This window comes from Chelonoidis abingdonii, chromosome 3 (assembly GCF_003597395.2).
Source record: "Chelonoidis abingdonii isolate Lonesome George chromosome 3, CheloAbing_2.0, whole genome shotgun sequence".
NCBI lineage: Eukaryota > Metazoa > Chordata > Testudines > Testudinidae > Chelonoidis > Chelonoidis abingdonii.
Window position 1 is genome coordinate 130840765 of NC_133771.1, and position 19231 is coordinate 130859995.

Sequence of the window (19231 nt, forward strand, 5' to 3'; positions counted from 1 at the left end):
CCCCCCAGCGTAAACCAGAGCCCAGTTACACAGCCTTGAACACGCTGCAAACTGCTACTAAACTAAGTCAGAAACTCACTGACAACTGTATTAACTGCCTTCATCAACTACTGCTTGTGCATAAATAATCCCATGTTTTCACAAGTACGAATGAATATTCTGACCTTCCTTTTCAATACTAGGTTGTCTGAAGTACCACAATAAGTCCCCCCACCCGCTCCCGAGTTACCTATCTGTGCTTCTAGGCTATGTCTATACTACAAAATTATGTCAACCTACTTACGTCAGCATACAGCCATTAAATCACTTGTTTGTGTGTGTATGCTTGGCTCCTTGTGTTGGCAGTGTGCATTCTCACTAGAACGCTTGTATCAATTGTATTGTCACTGTGGAGTATTAACAGTCAATGTAAGCAACACAGTGTCTACACTGACACAGCATCAACCTAATTACATCGGCTGTGACTCTTATCGCACTATGTCTACACTATGGACCTTACAGTAGCACAGTGTTATCGCTACAGTTGTTCCGCTATAAAGGTCTCCCATGTAGCCGCTCTTTGCTGGTGGGAGAGAGCTCTCCTGTCAGCATAATTAAACCACTCCAATAAGCGGGATTATCTATGTCAGCAGGAAAGCCTCTTCTGCCGACATAGTGCTATCCACACCAGCACTTTTGCCGGAGAAACTTATGTCGATCAGGAGGGTGTTATTTTCACACCCCTGACTCACAAAAATTTTACTGACAAAAGCAATAGTGTAGACAAAGCCTAAATCGACATAGAGAGGCATTACATCAGCAAGAGCCAAATTTAAGGGAAGACAATTCCACAGCTAGTTTGACACAAGGCAGCTTACGTTGATCTAACTGTGTAGTGTAGACCAGGCTTTAGAAATATGCTAACAGGGCTCTCACCTTCCCCAAGCTTGCATTTAAAATATCAGGCATCTCAGCATGGAATCCCTGAGATAGGCAACACCACCTCTATGGTCTTGTCTACACATGGAGTTATCCCTGATTAACTATTTCTAGTTAACTTCATGTGTTTACATTCTTATTTCAGAATAAGACCGTCCACGCATGGAATTAACCAGCAATAGGTGACTCGGGGATAACTCCATGTGTAAGTGCATTAGCATTAGGGTGACCAGATGAGAGGGAGAAAATATTGGGACACATGGAGTGGGGGGGTCTGCCAGCGGAGCAAGAAAAAAAAAAAAAGGCGAGTGCTGCCGGCAAGCAAAATATTGGGACAAATTGCATCCCAACCAAAGATCGGTCGAGACGCGGGACAAACACCTAAATATCGTCACGGTCCCGATTTTATCGGGACGTCAGGTCATCCTAATTAGCATGCACCAGCAGGGTGTAAATTTTAGCCTGCACCGATATGTTGTGTTAACTAACCTGTGTGGACATTAGCTGGTGCACACTAAAAGTTCCCTAGTGTGCATTAATGTAGTATAGTTTGAAGTGGGACTATGTTAATGCACGCTAAGGAACCAGAGCATGCTGGTTTGGTCCACCTGGGCCAGTTAGTGCACAGTATACTGGTGCAGGCTAGAAGTTACATTCCACTGATGCACACTAATGCATCGGGTAGCTATGCCCCAAGATACGCTCTCACACACTGTATCTGACTCTCCCTTGGAGAAACACTTTACGCTGAAGCGAAGTCATGGGACAGCCTATTCAACGAGATTCTTACAAAAACCTGATCACAAAAGTATCCAATATACAGTCATTTTTTTAAAGATTCTTTCAAAACTGGCATATCTGTCCTCCTACTGCTGGTGCTGCTCCATCCACCACACATTCACATTTGCTTTCAAATTTCAGTATATAATATTTCATTTGTCTGCTAATAGTATCATTTTGGAAAGGTTAAAATAAGCTTCTCTAAACTTCCAGCCATTTAAAAACAAATAAAATGGCCTCTCCAAAGAGAGCAGATACATTAGTACACTTGGAGACAGAAGAATGCAATTTTACTAATAACTATATAATAACAAAGTCCTTGCAGTCCAGGTGCTAGTGAGTCTCTCTTTAGTCAAAGCAACACAGTCACATACCCTCTCTCATAAGCCCCATACAAGTGCCAGATCATTGTCCCCTATGGGCTCTAAGGGCATTCACTCTGGCACATATCCCTTCTCCGCGCAAACAATGCAGCTGTACCTGTTGCCCTTTATAAACCATGGCTCATGCAATTACAGTGTCAATGATGTCCCAACTCCAAAAAATGACTCCTTCAAATTATTTCACTTCACTATTTCTGGATACGTCCAAACACATGTGAAATATGTAACATAGTATCAACCCCTTCACTTCCTGGGAGCGATATATGAGGTCTGGCAGATGTATTGCTGTTGATCAGACTTTTTATTAGTGTGCTCTTGTACATCTAGCTATATTTGCTATGTTACTGGCATATCTGATCACATTAACTCTTAGTGTAACGTCAATGAAGTTAATGGAGTTAAACCAGGGATGAATTACGTCTAATGGCCTGTGTATTTGGGGAGATTATGGACACAGGGACACTGCACGAACCACTGTCTGTACTAGTTTCAACTTGCTAGCTCAGCTTGTGCTCTGACCCGCTCCTTTTCGGAAAGGTCTATAATACAAATGCATGATTATTAGTGGGCTCTCTCACAGAGTTCCATTAAAATTATTTCAGGAAAAGAATGTGTCTCCTTTTCTCCTGTTCCAAAGTGCCCCATCCCTGCAGTGCTGCACATCAATTGACTGCTGCAACCATCTCTACAGCGAGAGGCATATCAGTGGTGCTCTCAGCTGAGTCGCAGAGTACGTCACTTCAGGTTGAAAGGCACTATATTTATGCACACACACGTAAGACAATACAATTTGGGGAAAGGAACTCCATCCAGCCTAACACATTAGGAGGAGAGAGCTTTATTTTTTTCCATTACAGTGATTACAGAACACCCATGCTTGTATTGACTCATGTAGCACACAAGCACACTAGTATCTGCCAGCCTCATAAAATTGAAATTGGTTGTCTCTCCAACTGCCATCTCATCCTTCTAATTCCCTCCACCCCTAATATCCTTGAATGAGTTGTTTACAATCACTGCCTTAACTTCCTGTCCTCACACCTTGCTCCCCTCCAACTTGGCTTCCTTCCTCTCACCTCACCAATTCTCACCAGCATCTTGCTTCTCTTCCTGCCCACAGCTCATCAGGATCTCTCTTGCTTTGTCCTCCTTCTTGACCATTCTGCACTCTGAAACACAGCTGTCACTTTTTCCTCCAGGAGATCCATCCTACCATGACTTTCCTAGTCCTGTCCTTTGGCTCTCCTCCTATTTCTCTGACTCTTTCAGTGTTTCCTCTGGTGGTTTCTCCTCCTCTTTCCCTCTCTCCTGTCAATGGGGGATCCAGAACTCTATTTTATACTTAGAGGACCTCTTCTGATCACACTGATTTAATTGCTATCTTTAGGTCAATGACTCACAAATCTACATCTCCATGCCTGACCTATCTTTCTTAGTTTTGTTCTGTACATCTGACTATGTCTCCAGCATGTTACCTTGGATGGCTTGCCATCAGCTTAAATTTAACATGGCCAAAATTGAGCTCCATATCTTATTTTTCCTTCTCAGCTACTTTCTCCATTGCTTGTAACATCAACATCCTTCCCTCCACTCAAACTTTCATCTTTAGAGTTATCTTTGACTTTTCCATATTCTTCTGTTCAAACATCTGGGTTCTTCCAGTCTTGCCGGATCTTTCTCCACAACTTAACAAAAATCCCAGACTTCTCATCTGTCCAGGTAGGTAAAATACTTGTCTATGCATTATTGGCCATCTGCTTAACAGCTGAAATCACCTCCTCCCCGACCGCTCCGATACCCATATTGCTCTGGTCTGTTCAAAGTAGATCTGCAATGATCTGGACCTAAATAATGTGATAAAGTTCTTAGATTCTCTGACATTCTACCAGAGCAGACTGGAATTATCCAAGTAGCTTCATTTACATGGGTTTCAGTGAAACAAATATGAAAATCAGTAATATAGACACACTGGTTTCTGTACTGACTATTTATCTTTACATTAAATTAAATTTATTTTAAGTTGTTCCTACATTTTCAGCTTTTAATAAGAGACAGATTTTTGTCTTGACAACACAACTGTATCAGGGAAGTTATCTGGGTCATGCTGGAAGTTTTGTATGATCAGTAGGAGCTATTTGCTATTCAGCAGAACAGAATTCACCAAACAACCTAATATGAGTGGGGGAGGGTGCACGACCATTTAGTGTTGTGTGACAAATACATTAGCCAGATATTTCTACTAAATGGTCCCTAGTGAAAAAATTAACAATTTTGACATTTAAGCTGTCATATTTATGTTTCAGAGTTAACAGTCTTAGGAAACGAATAGGATGCTTCACACTTATGAGCGCTATTATTTCAAGATGTCTGCAGACAAAAAAAACAAAACAAAAAACACTTCAGTTTCTAAGCTAGATTTCAGCATTTTCTTCACAATCATTAGAGTACCAAATGATTTTGTTAAGGGGAAGCATAACTTCTGGAGCACTCTTCTATACAAGAGATATGTTTCTCTAAATTCCACCGGTGTGGAATTGCAAAATATACAGGGCCCTGCATGTATAGCACCGAGAACATTGTTGACATCTAAATAACCACCACCACCAATACCTTTTTTTAAAAAAAATCAGTAGCTTAGAATTTACTTTCACCATGTGGTGGCATCATCTCTAGAATAGAATTATCTGTTTATCCATGTTTTGATTTTTTTTTTTTATTTAATGGACATATTTTGATAAATGCTCTCAGAATTAACAGTTTAATTGCAAAGTCTTTAGTCACTTTGATTTCTGTTCTGGTTTAACATATGTTAATAGTGTATGGAAAAGTAATTTCTGAATATAAACTATATGGGGCAGTAATAATATATATTTGGGGACTGGCTCTCATTTATTCGAAGGCCTGTTTCTAGCACTCTGGCAGTACAAAGACCCCTCTTCCAGAGTGGTGTGAATGAGAACCAGACAAAGGGGAGACATTTTAAAGAATTATTAAATTCATTTGGCTAAAGTTCTTTACTTAATCTACAAATGGAACAACTGAAAAGGCTTCCACACAACGTATGTGAACCAAACTAGGATATAAAAAAAAGCAGGCTTTCCCCCTCGTCCCCCTGAGTGTGTTTGTATATATATAGATAGATTGGATGGATAGATAGTGCATTAAACAAAGAAGAATAGCATCCAACTTAAGAAATATTTCCATTTTTAAACATATTCACTCAAAAATATAAGCAAATCTTAGTTAATAGGCATATGGTGTATATCGTGGAGGGGTGGAGGTGGAATACAAGAATAAGGGCAGGTCTACATTACCGCTTATGTCGATATAATTTATGTCACTCAGGGGTTTGAAGAAGCCACCCCTCCGAGCAATGCAAATTACACTGACCTAAGCACTGTCTACACTGGTGCTATGTCGGCAGAAGACACTCTCCTGCCAACAGAGATTCTGTCTCTCGCAGAGGTGGAGCAACTATGCCAACAGGAGAGCTCTCTCCCATTAGCATTGAGCCTCGTCACCAGACGCGTGACAGTGACACAGCTGCATCAGTGCAGCTGCGCCAATGTAGTGCTTCTAGAGTAGACTAGCTCTAAGAGAAAATGTCTTAGGACCTATCTACACACAAGCTTGAAGACATTTAACTAACTCAGTTGAAAAACAAAAAAACATACCCCTAGCTAACTGATGCCAGCTGGTGTGAGGACAAGGCCTTATACTGGGAGCCACTTCCCCTCATGGAAAATCTGAAAACATTCTGGGCCTCATTCTCCACTGCCTTGTACCCTGCACAGTTATTTACACTAGTGCAAAATGAGTGTAATGTTACCATTCGGAATGTCTATCGGTTTAAAACTGATTTGCACAGGTGGAAATGATGACGCAGGGGACAAAACACTGAAGAATAAGGTTCTGTGTAAAAAGAAACAATTCTGCCTATATGTCATTTCCCCACCTCCTGCTTCTCTTCTCTTCTCCGAAACCCAGGCCTCTTTGGCATCCCCCCAAAATGAGCAACATTGCACCACCAATCACTTGAAAAATCTTAGTCCTGATATTCCCTTAATTATTTTTCCATAAAATTGTAATTCTTCTTTAAAAAAATGTTGATTGCACTTAACTTTGTCTCTGTTGATGCTCTGTCAGTTTAATTGCCTGAAACTGGTTTTGAATTCATTTTCAAGTGGCACTTTCCCCTTTTCATGTTTAAAAGGTCACTCCTTCATTTTGGTTTTATTTTTCTCTCACATCTCTGTGAACAATCTCTTCTGCTTCAGTTAGGCTCGTAGTAACAAGGAATGAGCCAAGATATATTTGTCTTAGGCCAGGCAAACAGGGACCCATGTGGCCTACCTTTAGACTGGGGCAGGATAAAAGGCGAACACGGCCTCCTCACGGTTTGGTGACATCTCCACTAATCCTCCCTTCGTTTGGAAACAATTACAAAGTCACCTGAAAATGTCTACTGAGGAAGTTTTCTAGAAGAGTTAGGTGGGCCACCATGCTGCTCTCACTTACACCGGTTGAAACTGAGAGTAGCTCCATTGGTTTGCATGGAGTTACTCAACATTTACTATGGTGTAGGTAAGTGCAGAGTGTGGCCCTTTGTGTTCAGAATCCAGAGAGACAATAGTTTGTGCGTAGTGCGTGGCATAGAGCAAAGCAAGTTTTTGTAAGTGAGTATATGTTTAAAAGTTACTTTTTTAATGAAGTGCAATGCACAAGTGTATTTGTGTGACTTAACACATTCATTTATACACTGTGCTTGAAGGGTTACATATTCATCTCTGCGCAGACAAATAACACAATGTCTATACACTGCTTGTATTACACCTAAGCCCTCTTTTAAAATCTTAACTGGTGCATAGATCTTGTGCTAGTCCTCTGCACAGGGGTGAATTTCACCTTCTATGAATAAAGTGCTGCAGATAAAATTGGCAAGTGAAGATTATAGTAGACAACATTCAGTAGTGGAGCAAAGCAAGAGGGAAGCATGAACATTGCCTACAAATTAGATTCTTGGCAATGGCATAAACTGGCTTTGGTCAGGTGACTCTGTTTAAGAAAAGCTGACTACATACTGCCATACAAGGGCCTGATACACTGTTCCACATGTATGTAGGACTCCCAGGGAAACCCCTGACTGCAAACTGATGGCAGGCTGAGGCTCTTGAGGATTTTGTAGATTAACACACCTATGCAAGAATAACTGTACAGAAAACTCTCCCCTCCAACCTGAATCAAAATGTTATTATTCCATTTCTTTATGTATTATTAATCACATATAGAGAACGACTCTAAGCGAGGTTGTGAAAAGCCTTTGGCTACAATGCTACTAGCACACTAAACATACGCAGCTAAACCTCTTCCTTAGCAGAGACAGCCAATACTCTCTTAGATGTGACTATGACAGAGAAATGTATATGAATTAAGAACAGCTGACTGACTCAATCCAGATAAGAGATAATACAGAAAGAGAGAGGAGACCTCTGAGGAGCTGGGTGAGACACTGTCCTCATCCTCCACTTTCCAGTCACCAAGGTAATGTCGAAGTCCTGAGGTTCTCTTGGATTCAGCATTGCTCCTGGATACTCATATAGCAAGAATGAAGATAAATGCCTCCTTTCAAATTTAGTAATCAGAAGTGTGTGCTCACTCATCTCAAAGACCCAGCCATTGATCCAGGCTTTTGTCACTTCCAGGTTCAATGCATCCTACCCTGGGCTAACTATCGAGGGTAAAGTGGGAAACTTCCACTTGGGCAACACAGAGGAACCCGCCTTTTAATGAAAAATATAGCACATCACACTGTGCTCCAATAACTTCCCCATTACATTTCAGATCCACTTCAAGGTCCTGGCCCTACAGTTGCCTTAGACCCTTATGTAAGACCCAGCCCATGATCTTCATCCCTGACACAATGAGACAGCTCTACTTTATAATGACAAAAGCTGAAAGATCCTATGCTGAACTTTCGCAAGCAAGGGGCAGTGCCACCCTTTACCATTAGAGAGGATTACAAGCTCAAACCTGACCAGTTTTAGAGCACAAATGTAAGAACCATCATTTTGCCGTCTCAGAAACAATGGTGGAAGACTGGTGGAAGATGCAAAGTTTTAACTAACAATAGCTGAATTAGAGAGCGGTGGACATTTTATGGACACAACTACTGCAATTGTTAATTTTGTAACTCATATCTAGATACCATGATGAGTGCAAGAGAAATGCAAACATAAGGGAAAGAAGATATTCTGATAACTACAGGTATCAAAATCTGACCTCATTTTGACAATATAACAACTCTGAATAGAGAGAATAAAAGCTATAATCAAATGTAAAAGTATCAAATGCCTCTGCTTCGTGCCACAGTTTTCACAGAAAAAAAGATTTTTAAAGGTAAAATGAATTTAAAAAAACCCAACATGTTAACTAGAGTTAATTGAAAAAATTTCAATAAAACATTTTTGGATGAAAGAAATGTTTTTTTAACTAAACCAAAGTTTGTGTGAGAACAATCATTCCCCCCTCCCCCCCGCCTTTTCCTTCTTGCCAGTAGAAGCAGAAAAATGGGTGGGGAGAGGAAAAAGTGGAAAGAAAGGTGGGGGGGAGATGAAGAGAAAAAAAAAATAAAAACCTTGATGTTTTTGTTGCAAAGTGGCCTTAGCAGACCAGAGATTATAGCTGCAAGTGCTTAAGTAAACAGTTCAGAGGGATTCCTTGGTTTTTTGTCTTTTGTTTATGGGATAACATGCTACTCCAGGTGTGCCTGATTTCTTGCTAGCAATTGGCCACCCTGTCATTCACTAGTCTGGTCATACCCATATTACTCACTGCTCATCAGTGCTGGACCAAGCAATCTGTGTGGGACAAAAAAGTACTCTCAGTACTAACTGGGAGTGTGTGTATTGCTGCTTTTTAGAGGTGGGCTCAAGAACTGGATATCAGTACTCCTAGTTTTTGGAGTGGAAGGGTGAGGGTCTAGCCTGAGCTCCCCAGATGCATATGTATTTAGTAATTCTGTCTTCAGCACAGGGATTCACTACAACTGGACTGATTCTAGAGGGTTCAAATTTTGTATCATATCAGGAGCTCATTGCAGGACTGGGGCCTAGCATATAAATGAAAATGAATCTGATGACTACAGTCTAGCCTAGTGGTAGGCAACATGCGGCCCGTCAAGGTAATCTGCTGGCAGGCCACGAAACAGTTTGTTTACATTGACCGTCGGTAGGCACGGCTGGCCGGGAATGGTGAACCGAAGCCACCGGGAGCTGCGGGCGGCTGTGCCTGCAGACGGTCACTGTAAACCACTGGGCTAGCCCCTGGTAGGCATCTAGGACTTACAGTAAAACACCTCTACTCAGTTTGGCATAATTGGTGAGCCCTACTCATAAGAGGCTCCAGACTGGAATAGCAGCAGTATTGAGGGCCGAGACTGAGGGGCCTCAGAGGAATGCTGCAGAAAAGCTTGCACAGCAGCTGCTTGTGGTCCAGAAGTCTGAGTACAGGTGTCGGTGCCAGGAACTCCTAAGTTCTAATTTCAGCTCTGACAGTAATTCCCTCTGTGACCCTGCTATTTAACTTTCTCTAGCTGTAAAACTACGACTACACCTCTTTCCCCAGAATATTGTCAGTATTCATTCATGACTGGAAAGCGGCATGAAGATTAAAAGCACCATGTAAACACATGGCGTTCTTATAACTAGAACTTTCAAACTAAACATAAAAATAAGTAGGAATACCCTTGACTTTGGTATTCTATAATTCCCCAACCAAAAATATATAACTATTCTTGTCCTGGAAGTTGTTAAGTTAGATTACAGTTTGGTAAAATTAACAGATATGTTAGGCAGAAAAATCCATATGCAACTGTGCCCCTAGTTCATACATGCAATTAAGTCGTATGCACAAAAAAGGTAACTCCATTAACAAGGGATCAATTGTGCACAGTTGTGTGCGATTTAAGTAATGGCATATGCACACAACCGAACATCTAAATTGTCTGAAGACCTATCCTAGACTGCAACATTTAATTTGGCATGAAAAGATGGAGATTGATAATATATTTAGATTGTCGAGAGAGAGATCACTCGTTGGAGTGTGTATGGTAACACCCATTGTTTTATGTTCATGTTCTTCCTACTGTATTTTCCACTGCATGCATCCGATGAAGTGAGCTGTAGCCCACAAAAGCTTATGCTCAAATAAATTTGTTAGTCTCTAAGGTGCCACAAGTATTCCTGTTCTTTTTGTGGATACAGACTAACACGGTTGCTACTCTGAAACTAGTAATAGAGTGTAATTTTTTTCATCACAGTGTAAACAAGCTTAAGTTGTCCAGTATATGAAATGTCTTTTGGACAGAACTGACTTCATTAAATTAAAAAACAGACAGATGTAACCACTAAATCCATAATCATAGGACTGTTTTTGACTTCTCTCCAGAGCATGTAGTACCCTGGAAAAGAATGCAAACTGCAAATTAAACCTTCAGTTACATTCAGCAACCTGACAGACTGTCTCAAGGAATACTGCTATGTCTAGCAGATTGGAAGAGTGATGTGTTCATTGCACAAAGGTGTGAAGGATCCAGCCCACCCCAGCTCATCTCACAGGGCACAGCTGGTGAACTGTACACAAAGGGGGAAGCAAGTGGGAGGGGGAAGAAGGGGCCTGAGGTAAACTAGGAGACATCTTTGCCTTCCATCATCCACTCCCACCCTTTCCTTCCATGCAGTTTTGGTTGCCACATCACCAGAAAAGTATTTTCCACCCAAGCAGCATTCTTGGAAGTGCTGGATCAATTTGCGAAAAAGGTAAAATGGGATCCAGGAGCACCAGTGAGCTTTCTCAGTGACGTTGGGTGTCCATCACTCACTCACACTTAAAAACAGTCATTGCAACATAAGACCATCATAAAGCTTTCATTTGTGCTGAAGATCTGATTATGACTAATATTAAACAATTAGACACATACGTCATAAGCAAAACGGAGTGTCCTCTGGGGATGCAGCCAACTGGCATACAGAATACACTGCGCAATAACGGATGGGAAAGAAAAATGTTGTACTGACATACTAGGGAAAATTCTGTTGACCATCTCTCTTTTTTTTTTTTTAAATCAGCTTCTCCCCTCAGAAAATGCTTCTTCCAAGCACCTGCCCTCCTCCTTCATGTATAGACCCTCAGACTTCCCCATCTGCTTCATTCTCCACAGACACTGTGCGTGAAAGGCAGAAGATGTAGGATATAGACAGGGAGGTGATCCTCCCAGCTGTAGGAGAACCTAATTTTTACACAGTGCTTTTTGTTGTTGTTTAAAAGCAACTTTCAGAACTTTAAGTAAGCATTGTTAATTAATCTTTACAATACCCTATAAGGTAGGTTATCACTGACTGTGCCTGTAAAATGGGAATTACACAATAGTAACTTCACTCTCAAAGAGCCATAAAATGAAATGACAATCCCAAGCCAGTCTTCTTCTGGCAGGGAAGGAAAAGTGTGATCTATTCATTCTTATTCTTTGCTTTTGGGAAGTGCTCCAGGACTGACACTATGGCGATGGGCACAAATATAAAAAACTGGAAGGACAGAGAGTGGGACAGATTCTCAAATACAGTCTGCCCCCTTTGTGCTACTCGGTATCTTCCTGGGAGGGGGACCCTCAATGGATGTAAAGCCAGTAAAGCCAATGTTTCAGCCAGCCCCATTCCCCCCCAACCCAGGTGCAGGGTGCATACTGCAGAAGGAGCTGAGAAGGGGCAGAGAAGAAGGCTCCTAAGGAAATATATGCCAGTGGCCTAAGTTGAGCAGCCTCTTAGAGCAGCTCCCACATGGACCATTGCTGGTGCAGATGGGGCCATGGAATCAGTTACAGCTGCATCCCAGCAGCTCCCCCTGCCACTCTCTTACACCAAATGGGGTTTGGACACAGGGGAGCATCAGTCCTAGACAGAGCAAGAACTAGGTCATTAAAGTGGCATTTTTTGAAAGCACAAGTTTCTTAAATACAAAACTGTTACTTACCATTTTCAGCTGTCCACATCGGTTGCTCAGAAGGACATTCGCTGACTGTGCTGCACTGGTTCTCACAACAGGATGTGAAGGAAAAGACTTAGCTGCAGCCACTGTAAGGTAACATCAAAATCTCAGTAACAAAATGTTACAGAGCTGAGCAAAACCTTGTTCTGGGTTGAGTTAAAACCTCATTGAAATAGATAGGTGTAAACTCACACTTCAATTAACATGACTGTAAGGAAAAGCGCCCATCTAAGACAAAAACAGTATCAGGGAGCTTTTGCTGAGTATTGTTTTGGGTAGGAGTATATATCTGTGTGGAAAGCCAGAACAGACAAAAAACAAAAACTGGGAATGACAGAGAGAGGGTGGGAGCGAACAGCTGAAAGCCTGGTGGTTGTCCTTGGGGGAAAAAACATGTGGAGAGGTTTTTGGGTCAAGTGTGCAGGCTGAAATGAGTGAGTTCTTGGAGCTATGAGTAAAAGAAACTGTTTCCTGCTATTTGAGTCATTCAGAGAGACAGAACTTTGTACATTCTTTGTAGCTAAACAAAACTGCATCAAAGAAATACCCAAATATCACCAATTTCTCCCCCTAACTAGAATAGCCTGCTAGACCTAGAATTTTTGATTAGTCACTCTGGTCAAGAGGGATAACAGCAATAACAATTTCTCCCTGTGTTATAATGTTGCCTCTCAACTAAAATGTGATTTTTTTTTAAATTGTATTGACTCAATATAACGTATCTTCCTATTTGCTCGAGTCTTGAGGATTCAGTCTTTCCACTTTAACTTCAAGAACTTGCAACTCCAATTCTAGCCTCAAACCATGTTTATGGCAAACATTTTCTCCCAATCTTCCCAGAGTAAAGGGTCAAATCACCCCCTTCTGTAGAAAAACTCACCAAAGGGAACAAAACCCCCATCAAATAGCAAAATTGCTATTTTGACACACTGAAAACCAAGCTGTGTCCTCTTTGAAAGGGGAGTGGAAGAAAAGAGAAACCAGCAGCCACAAGGACAAGGCAAGGGCCGGGGTTTGACCTTGGAATCATAGACTCATAGACTTTAAGGTCAGAAGGGACTACTATGATCATCTAGTCTTAGCTCCTGCACAAAGCACGCCACAGAATCTCACCCACCCACTCCTGTATCAAACCCCTAACCTGTGTCTGAGCTACTGAAGTCTTCAAATCATTTAAAGACTTCAAGGTGCAGACAATCCTCCAGCAAGTGACCCATGCCCCATGCTGCAGAGGAAGGCGAAAAACCCTCAAGGCCTCTGCCAATCTGCCCCGGAGAAAAATTCCTTCCCGACCCCAAATATGGCAATCAGCTAAACCCTGAGCATGTGGGCAGGACTCACCAGCCAGACACCCAGGAAATAATTCTGTGTAGTAACTCAGATCCCACCCCATCTAACATCCCATCACAGGCCATTGGGCATATTTACTGCTAGTAGTCAAAGATCAATTGATTGCCAAAATTAGGCTATCCCATCATATCATCCCTTCCATAAACTTATCAAGCTTAGTCTTGAAGCCAGGTATGTATTTAACCCCCATTGCTCCCCTTGGAAAGCTGTTTCAGAACTTCACTCTTCTGATGGTTAGAAATCTTCATCTAATTTCAAGTCTAAACTTCCTGATGGTCAGCTTATATCCATTTGTTCTTGTGTCCACATTGGTACTGAGCTTAAATAATTCCTATCCCTCTGATATATTTATAGAGAGCAATCATATCTCCCCTCAGTCTTCTTTTGGTTAGGCTAAACAAGACAAGCTCTTTGAGTCTCCCTTCATAAGATAGGTTTTCCATTCCTCGGATCATCCTAGTAGCCCTTCTCTGTACCTGTTCCAGTTTGAATTCATCCTTCTTAAACATGGGAGACCAGAACTGCACACAGTATTCCAGATGAGGTCTCACCAGTGCTTTGTATAACGGTACTAACACCTCCTTATCTCTACTGGAAATACCTCGCCTGATCCATCCCAAGACTGCATTAGCTTTTTTCATGGCCATGTCACATTGGCGGCTCATAGTCATCCTGTGATCAACCAACACTTCAAGGTCCTTCTCCTCCTGTTACTTTCAATTGATGCATCCCCAGCTTATAACAAAAATTCTCGTTATTAATCCCTAAATACATGACCTTTCACTTTTCACTATTAAATTTCATCCTTTTACTATTACTCTGGTTTACAAGGTTTACAAGTTTACAAGCATGGCCCACCCAAAATTCCACAGGAAATCCTGGCTCCAACTTCATGCAGCATATGGCCTGCTGCCTTAAAAATGGCAGCATGGTTAGTTCAGTGGCTGTAATATCATTGATCACCTGGTTTGCGGCTGCATAGTTTTGCCCATCCCTCCCCACTAGACGGTCCTAACAATGCTGCAAGATCAGTTCTACTGCGTTGTCCATTTACAAATGAGGGTTTCACCGGGGCACAGCCATATAGAACATTGTCTCACAAAGGCAACTGAAAACCAACACATCTTCCCTATGGATTAATACTATGCAAACCCATGAAATTTTACACATTTTCCAGAATCATAAATCCATCCCTAGCTCTTGATACAATGACCACATGTACCAAAATCAGAGCCCAAGTTCATGAAAAGATTAATAAACTTTAGCCAACATTATGGCACGCTTGCCTTGCATTTTGAGTTTGTACTGAAGTCTGACCTCGAGTACATTTCACCAATGCTTGGTCTTTGTTTATGACTATATCTACACACCTCTAGCTAATGTCATTCTAACACATTGGGATGTGGTATTTATTCTTCTCCGACTAAAAAATATTCCATTTATTTTAAAGAAAGATGTGCTATAGTCTTAGTCTCTAACACTCAAACTGTAGCAGCGAGGCACGTGGCCCAGGTAAACCCTGCTCCAATTTAAATAGCCATGTATTAGTGATGGATTAAAACTTTTGTTAGAAAATATATAAGATTATAAAACACAAATGATTAAATATAACACAACCATATCAGTTCATGTGTGTGTAAAAATTCTATTATAACCATGAATAGCAAAAGAAAAAAAAATGGTAAAAATACAGTTGGGGGTCAATGGTCAAGTAAATAACTTTTCAGTATTTACTTTTTCTTTTTACTCTCCTTGGGCAATGTAATTATAACTTCAGATGCATTTATAATTCTAATCAGTTTCTCTTTCTTTCAGTTTAAAGAGGTTTTAATATGTAAAATAAAAAAATATGTCTGAGTATTGTAGATGTATGCAAACACACAAAACTCATCAGTATATGTAAAATGTTATATAATATAGATGCTTTCTTGTTCTCACAAACAACACAAAACTGTTGCATCTTGGTTCATGGGAACTGCAGGAGAATATTTAAATAAAACTTTTAAAAATGAAATTTAAGACATATTCAAGAGTATTTTTATTTTCATTGGTCTCATTTTCAATGTCCGTTGCACATCTCCACCCCAAATTTGCATGCATAATCATAAAGATGGATAGTTATTTGCCTAGGTTATATTCATATTTGTGTGTGCGCAATTATGCATTGGACTTTTGAAAATAAGGGCCATTGGGTTTTGCAAAGCCTTTTAAAATGTAATCTATTTACTACAGATTTTATATATAAGCAGAATACAAAAACATAACTGAACATACTCAGTTTAGATTTTTAAGTTTTGTAACATTACTGCATTCCCTCAACTGTGTTTATATGCTAAAAAAATTAAGGCGGAAGAAACAGTTGGTTCTCAAGCATAAATTGCCCTGTTGGGTTCTCTGCTGTAGTTTTGTTTGCTGTGAAAATGGGATTAAATAAAGGGAAAATGTATTTATATTGGGCTTGATTCAATGCCCACTGCAGTCTATAGGGGCCTCTCCACTAACTTCAATGGGCTTTGGATCAGACATATTATGATTATGCTCATGAGTCAGATTCTCAAAGATTCAATAAGAAAATGGTTTATGGCAGGGATAAAAGTGATTCAAGTATAGAGTTTTCATACTCTTTGGTACCAGACTTTTAGACTGGACACAGATAAATAGTAAATGTAATAAATGTTATTTTTATTATAGTAGCACTCAGAGGTCCCAATAAATCAGAGCCCCATTGTGCCACAAAGTAAGATACATTGCAGATTCTCTGCTAGCATAGACTGATGAAGCTCCCATGAAATCAATGCATTTACACTGATTTATATCAGCTGATGATCTCTCTCTCTGATTCTCTGAGGTCGAATCCTACAAACAGGTATGTGTGTAACTTTATTCATGGGAGCAGTTTCATTTAGTTCAGTGGTACTACTGACATGAGTAAATTTACCCATGTGCATGTTTGCAGGATTGAGGCCTGAATTAAGACATGATGCGACAAATGGGCACAAAACAAATGGAGGGAGTGGAGGAGAAAGGGCAAGGGTAACAATGAGAGAAACACATGGTTATATAGACTACCTATGAGCACAACTTGGTTCCAGTGCTGTTATAGCCGTGTTGGTCCCAGGATATTAGAGAGACAAGGTTGCTGAATATCTTTTATTGGACCAACTTCTGTTAGTGAAAGAGATGAGCTTTCAAGCTACACTGAGCTCTTCTGCAGGTGTGGGAAAAGTCACAGTTGGCAACAGGTTTCAATTATTTTTTTAAAGGATAGAATTGTACAAATGATATTAATGATCACAATAATCTTATGTTGACTAATTATTTCCTCATTTTCCTCCCTCAAATGATGATGAGTGCAATACAATATTAAAATTAGTGTTAATCCTAAAACCAGCTTTTTCAAATACGTCTTAGGCTGTTTAGGGATTCCATTTGCAAAATAACATTAAGACTTACATCTGTACACACTAGCTTTAGTGTTTCTTGTTCCTTATGATTACTAAAACCATGTTTCTTTATGAATTTTTTGCCTCTATTTTAAATTTAATTTCTTTTTTCCTTTTCTTCTTTCTAAATCCAAGATTTTTGTTATTTTACAAACATGAGGAAAAAAAGTGATTATAGTACTGATCTGAAGGGGTAATATTTAACAACTTAGCCAGATTCTCAGCTGGAATAAATCAGCATTGTTCCATTGACTTCAATGGAGCTATATTGGTTTACACCAATTGTGAATCGGGTCTCTTGTTTTGATGTCTCGTTACAGATATTACATTTTAAAATCAGATTAAAAAATAAAAAAAGCTCTTAAAAGTATTCAGAAGAGACAGTGTGTAAGAAACCCAACTTTTTAATTTTATATCCTGAAGTTTTTCTTTAAGCAGTGAACCGTGAGTGCTCTCTAGGATCAGTGTCCAAAAGTCTTCATAATCTTGCTTGTTCTTTAAGATTCCTTGTCTAGTTAACTCATTCTGCAATCCTATAATCTAAAAAAAGGGAAAAAAGTGAATACAGAACTTACTATTCTGAATTCTTATGTGCAACAAAGCCAAATACAAAATCATCAAACAATGGGCCAATTTCTGTACTGGTTGATGCAGTGCATATGAGCAAAGAAGCCTGCTGATGTGCCCTTTACATTGGAGAAGCTGCTAGTGCGGGCAGAATTCTTTGGTGATCCACTGCGATATAAAACTACAGTGGGACAGATCTTACTGCTTCACTAAGAAAGGCCAAAGCCCACTTCCTCCCCCACCTCCATTCCTTCCATATGTGCTAGCTCAGTGGTTTTCAACCTGTAGGGTCCACAGACTATGTCTAAGATTTCTAAAGGGATCTGACCTCCATTTGAAATTTTTATTAGAGGTCTGTAAATGAAAAATGGTTGTGCTAGCTAATGGTGATGAGATCTAGACATAATCTAAAAAAATAAAATGGACTATGTCCCTCTGGGGTTGTGGTGACTGGGCCGTCGCGTTAGGTCAGAGTACATTCCATTAGAAAAGCGTACACTATACAGGTATCCTGTCTGGCTACTTGTACAGGGGAAGCGGTTCTCTATATCTTCTTTCCCCACCGGTACCCCATCACTGTAGAACATGGGGTTAAACCCTGGAACTTTAAATCTAAATCCTGTTCCTTTAATACTGGAGAAACTTCCTGGAAATCACACCAATTTAAAGAGTCAGTGTCCAATAAAGATTCTCTCCAAATGGCACAGTGAGCACGTGGTGATGCCATGAAGATACTTCAACTGTAAAGTGTAGGTACATTTATATTTTATGTCATTATAAGCAGTATGCCAGTGACAAATGTACAAAATGGAGTTGAAATAGACTTAAGTGGAGATCCTGGAATTGAATTTATTTTCTCTCTCTGGGACTTATAAAAAACAAAACAAAACACATCTCCTCAGGATCCCACCAGCTATGCTACTGTTCACACCCTAATTCAGCTCTTCTCAATTCAGTTCAAACAATCACTTTCTGTTTAAAAATAGAAGTCAGCATTAAGCACTGGAGGTGTGGATGGATGGCTTCAGTTGCTTTTCCCCCCAAGCAGAGGGCAAAAAACTGAAATTTGTATATGACTATAATAGGTGATTAAAATGACCAAAAATAAAATCACAGGATGTCAATTTCTTCAAGTATCAGCCATGTTAGTCTGTATCCACAAAAACAAGGAGTCTGGTGGCACCTTGAAGGCTAACAGATTTATTTGGACACAAGCTTTCATCAGTAAAAAAAACCCACTTCTTCAATCATTCAATCTCAACAAAAAATACTCTTTGCATTTTCACATGTAGCTTCATTTTATTTTCCTCAGTCAGTTAGTTAGCAAGAGAGCTACACTAAACCAATTTGTCATCCATTCTGGCTGTCACATGGGAAAGCACTGGCCACAAATAAATCAAGGATCACAAGGACAAAATGTTTGACATTATATGGAAATCTAACCCCCTTCAAATCAATTTGCTCTGTATCACAGAACATTGACACCTTGACAGAAATAAACAAAACATTAAGAAAGCTAAGGTATCACCACTGCATAGATGGCTTCCAAACTTAATTTTATCACGAAGAAATTGATCCAATCCCCTGTGGCTATACACTGTTTCCCCATATAAAAATATATATACACATAAACTGAAGTGAAAAATCTGCATTTGAGAAAGAACTTCTAGATATGCAGACAAAGGGTTGGTTCCTAAAGAGAGGCATAGATAAGATGCATTTTCTCAAGGGTCTGTGAGTTGCTGTTTA

General features: G+C 40.1%; 1 protein-coding gene across 4 annotated transcripts in view; it reads right to left on the reverse strand.

Annotated features, from left to right (window-relative positions):
- The window catches only part of LOC116831131 (uncharacterized), a 108749-nt gene that overhangs the window by 34752 nt on the left and 54766 nt on the right, over window positions 1-19231 (reverse strand). For all 4 annotated transcript variants that reach the window (XM_075064100.1, XM_032790906.2, XM_032790907.2 and 1 more), the window contains exons 6-7: window positions 17317-17455; window positions 12108-12208 (exon numbers count right to left, since the gene is read on the reverse strand). In XM_075064100.1, coding sequence (XP_074920201.1) covers window positions 12108-12208; window positions 17317-17455 — 240 coding nt within the window. The remainder of the gene's footprint in view (window positions 1-12107; window positions 12209-17316; window positions 17456-19231) is intronic.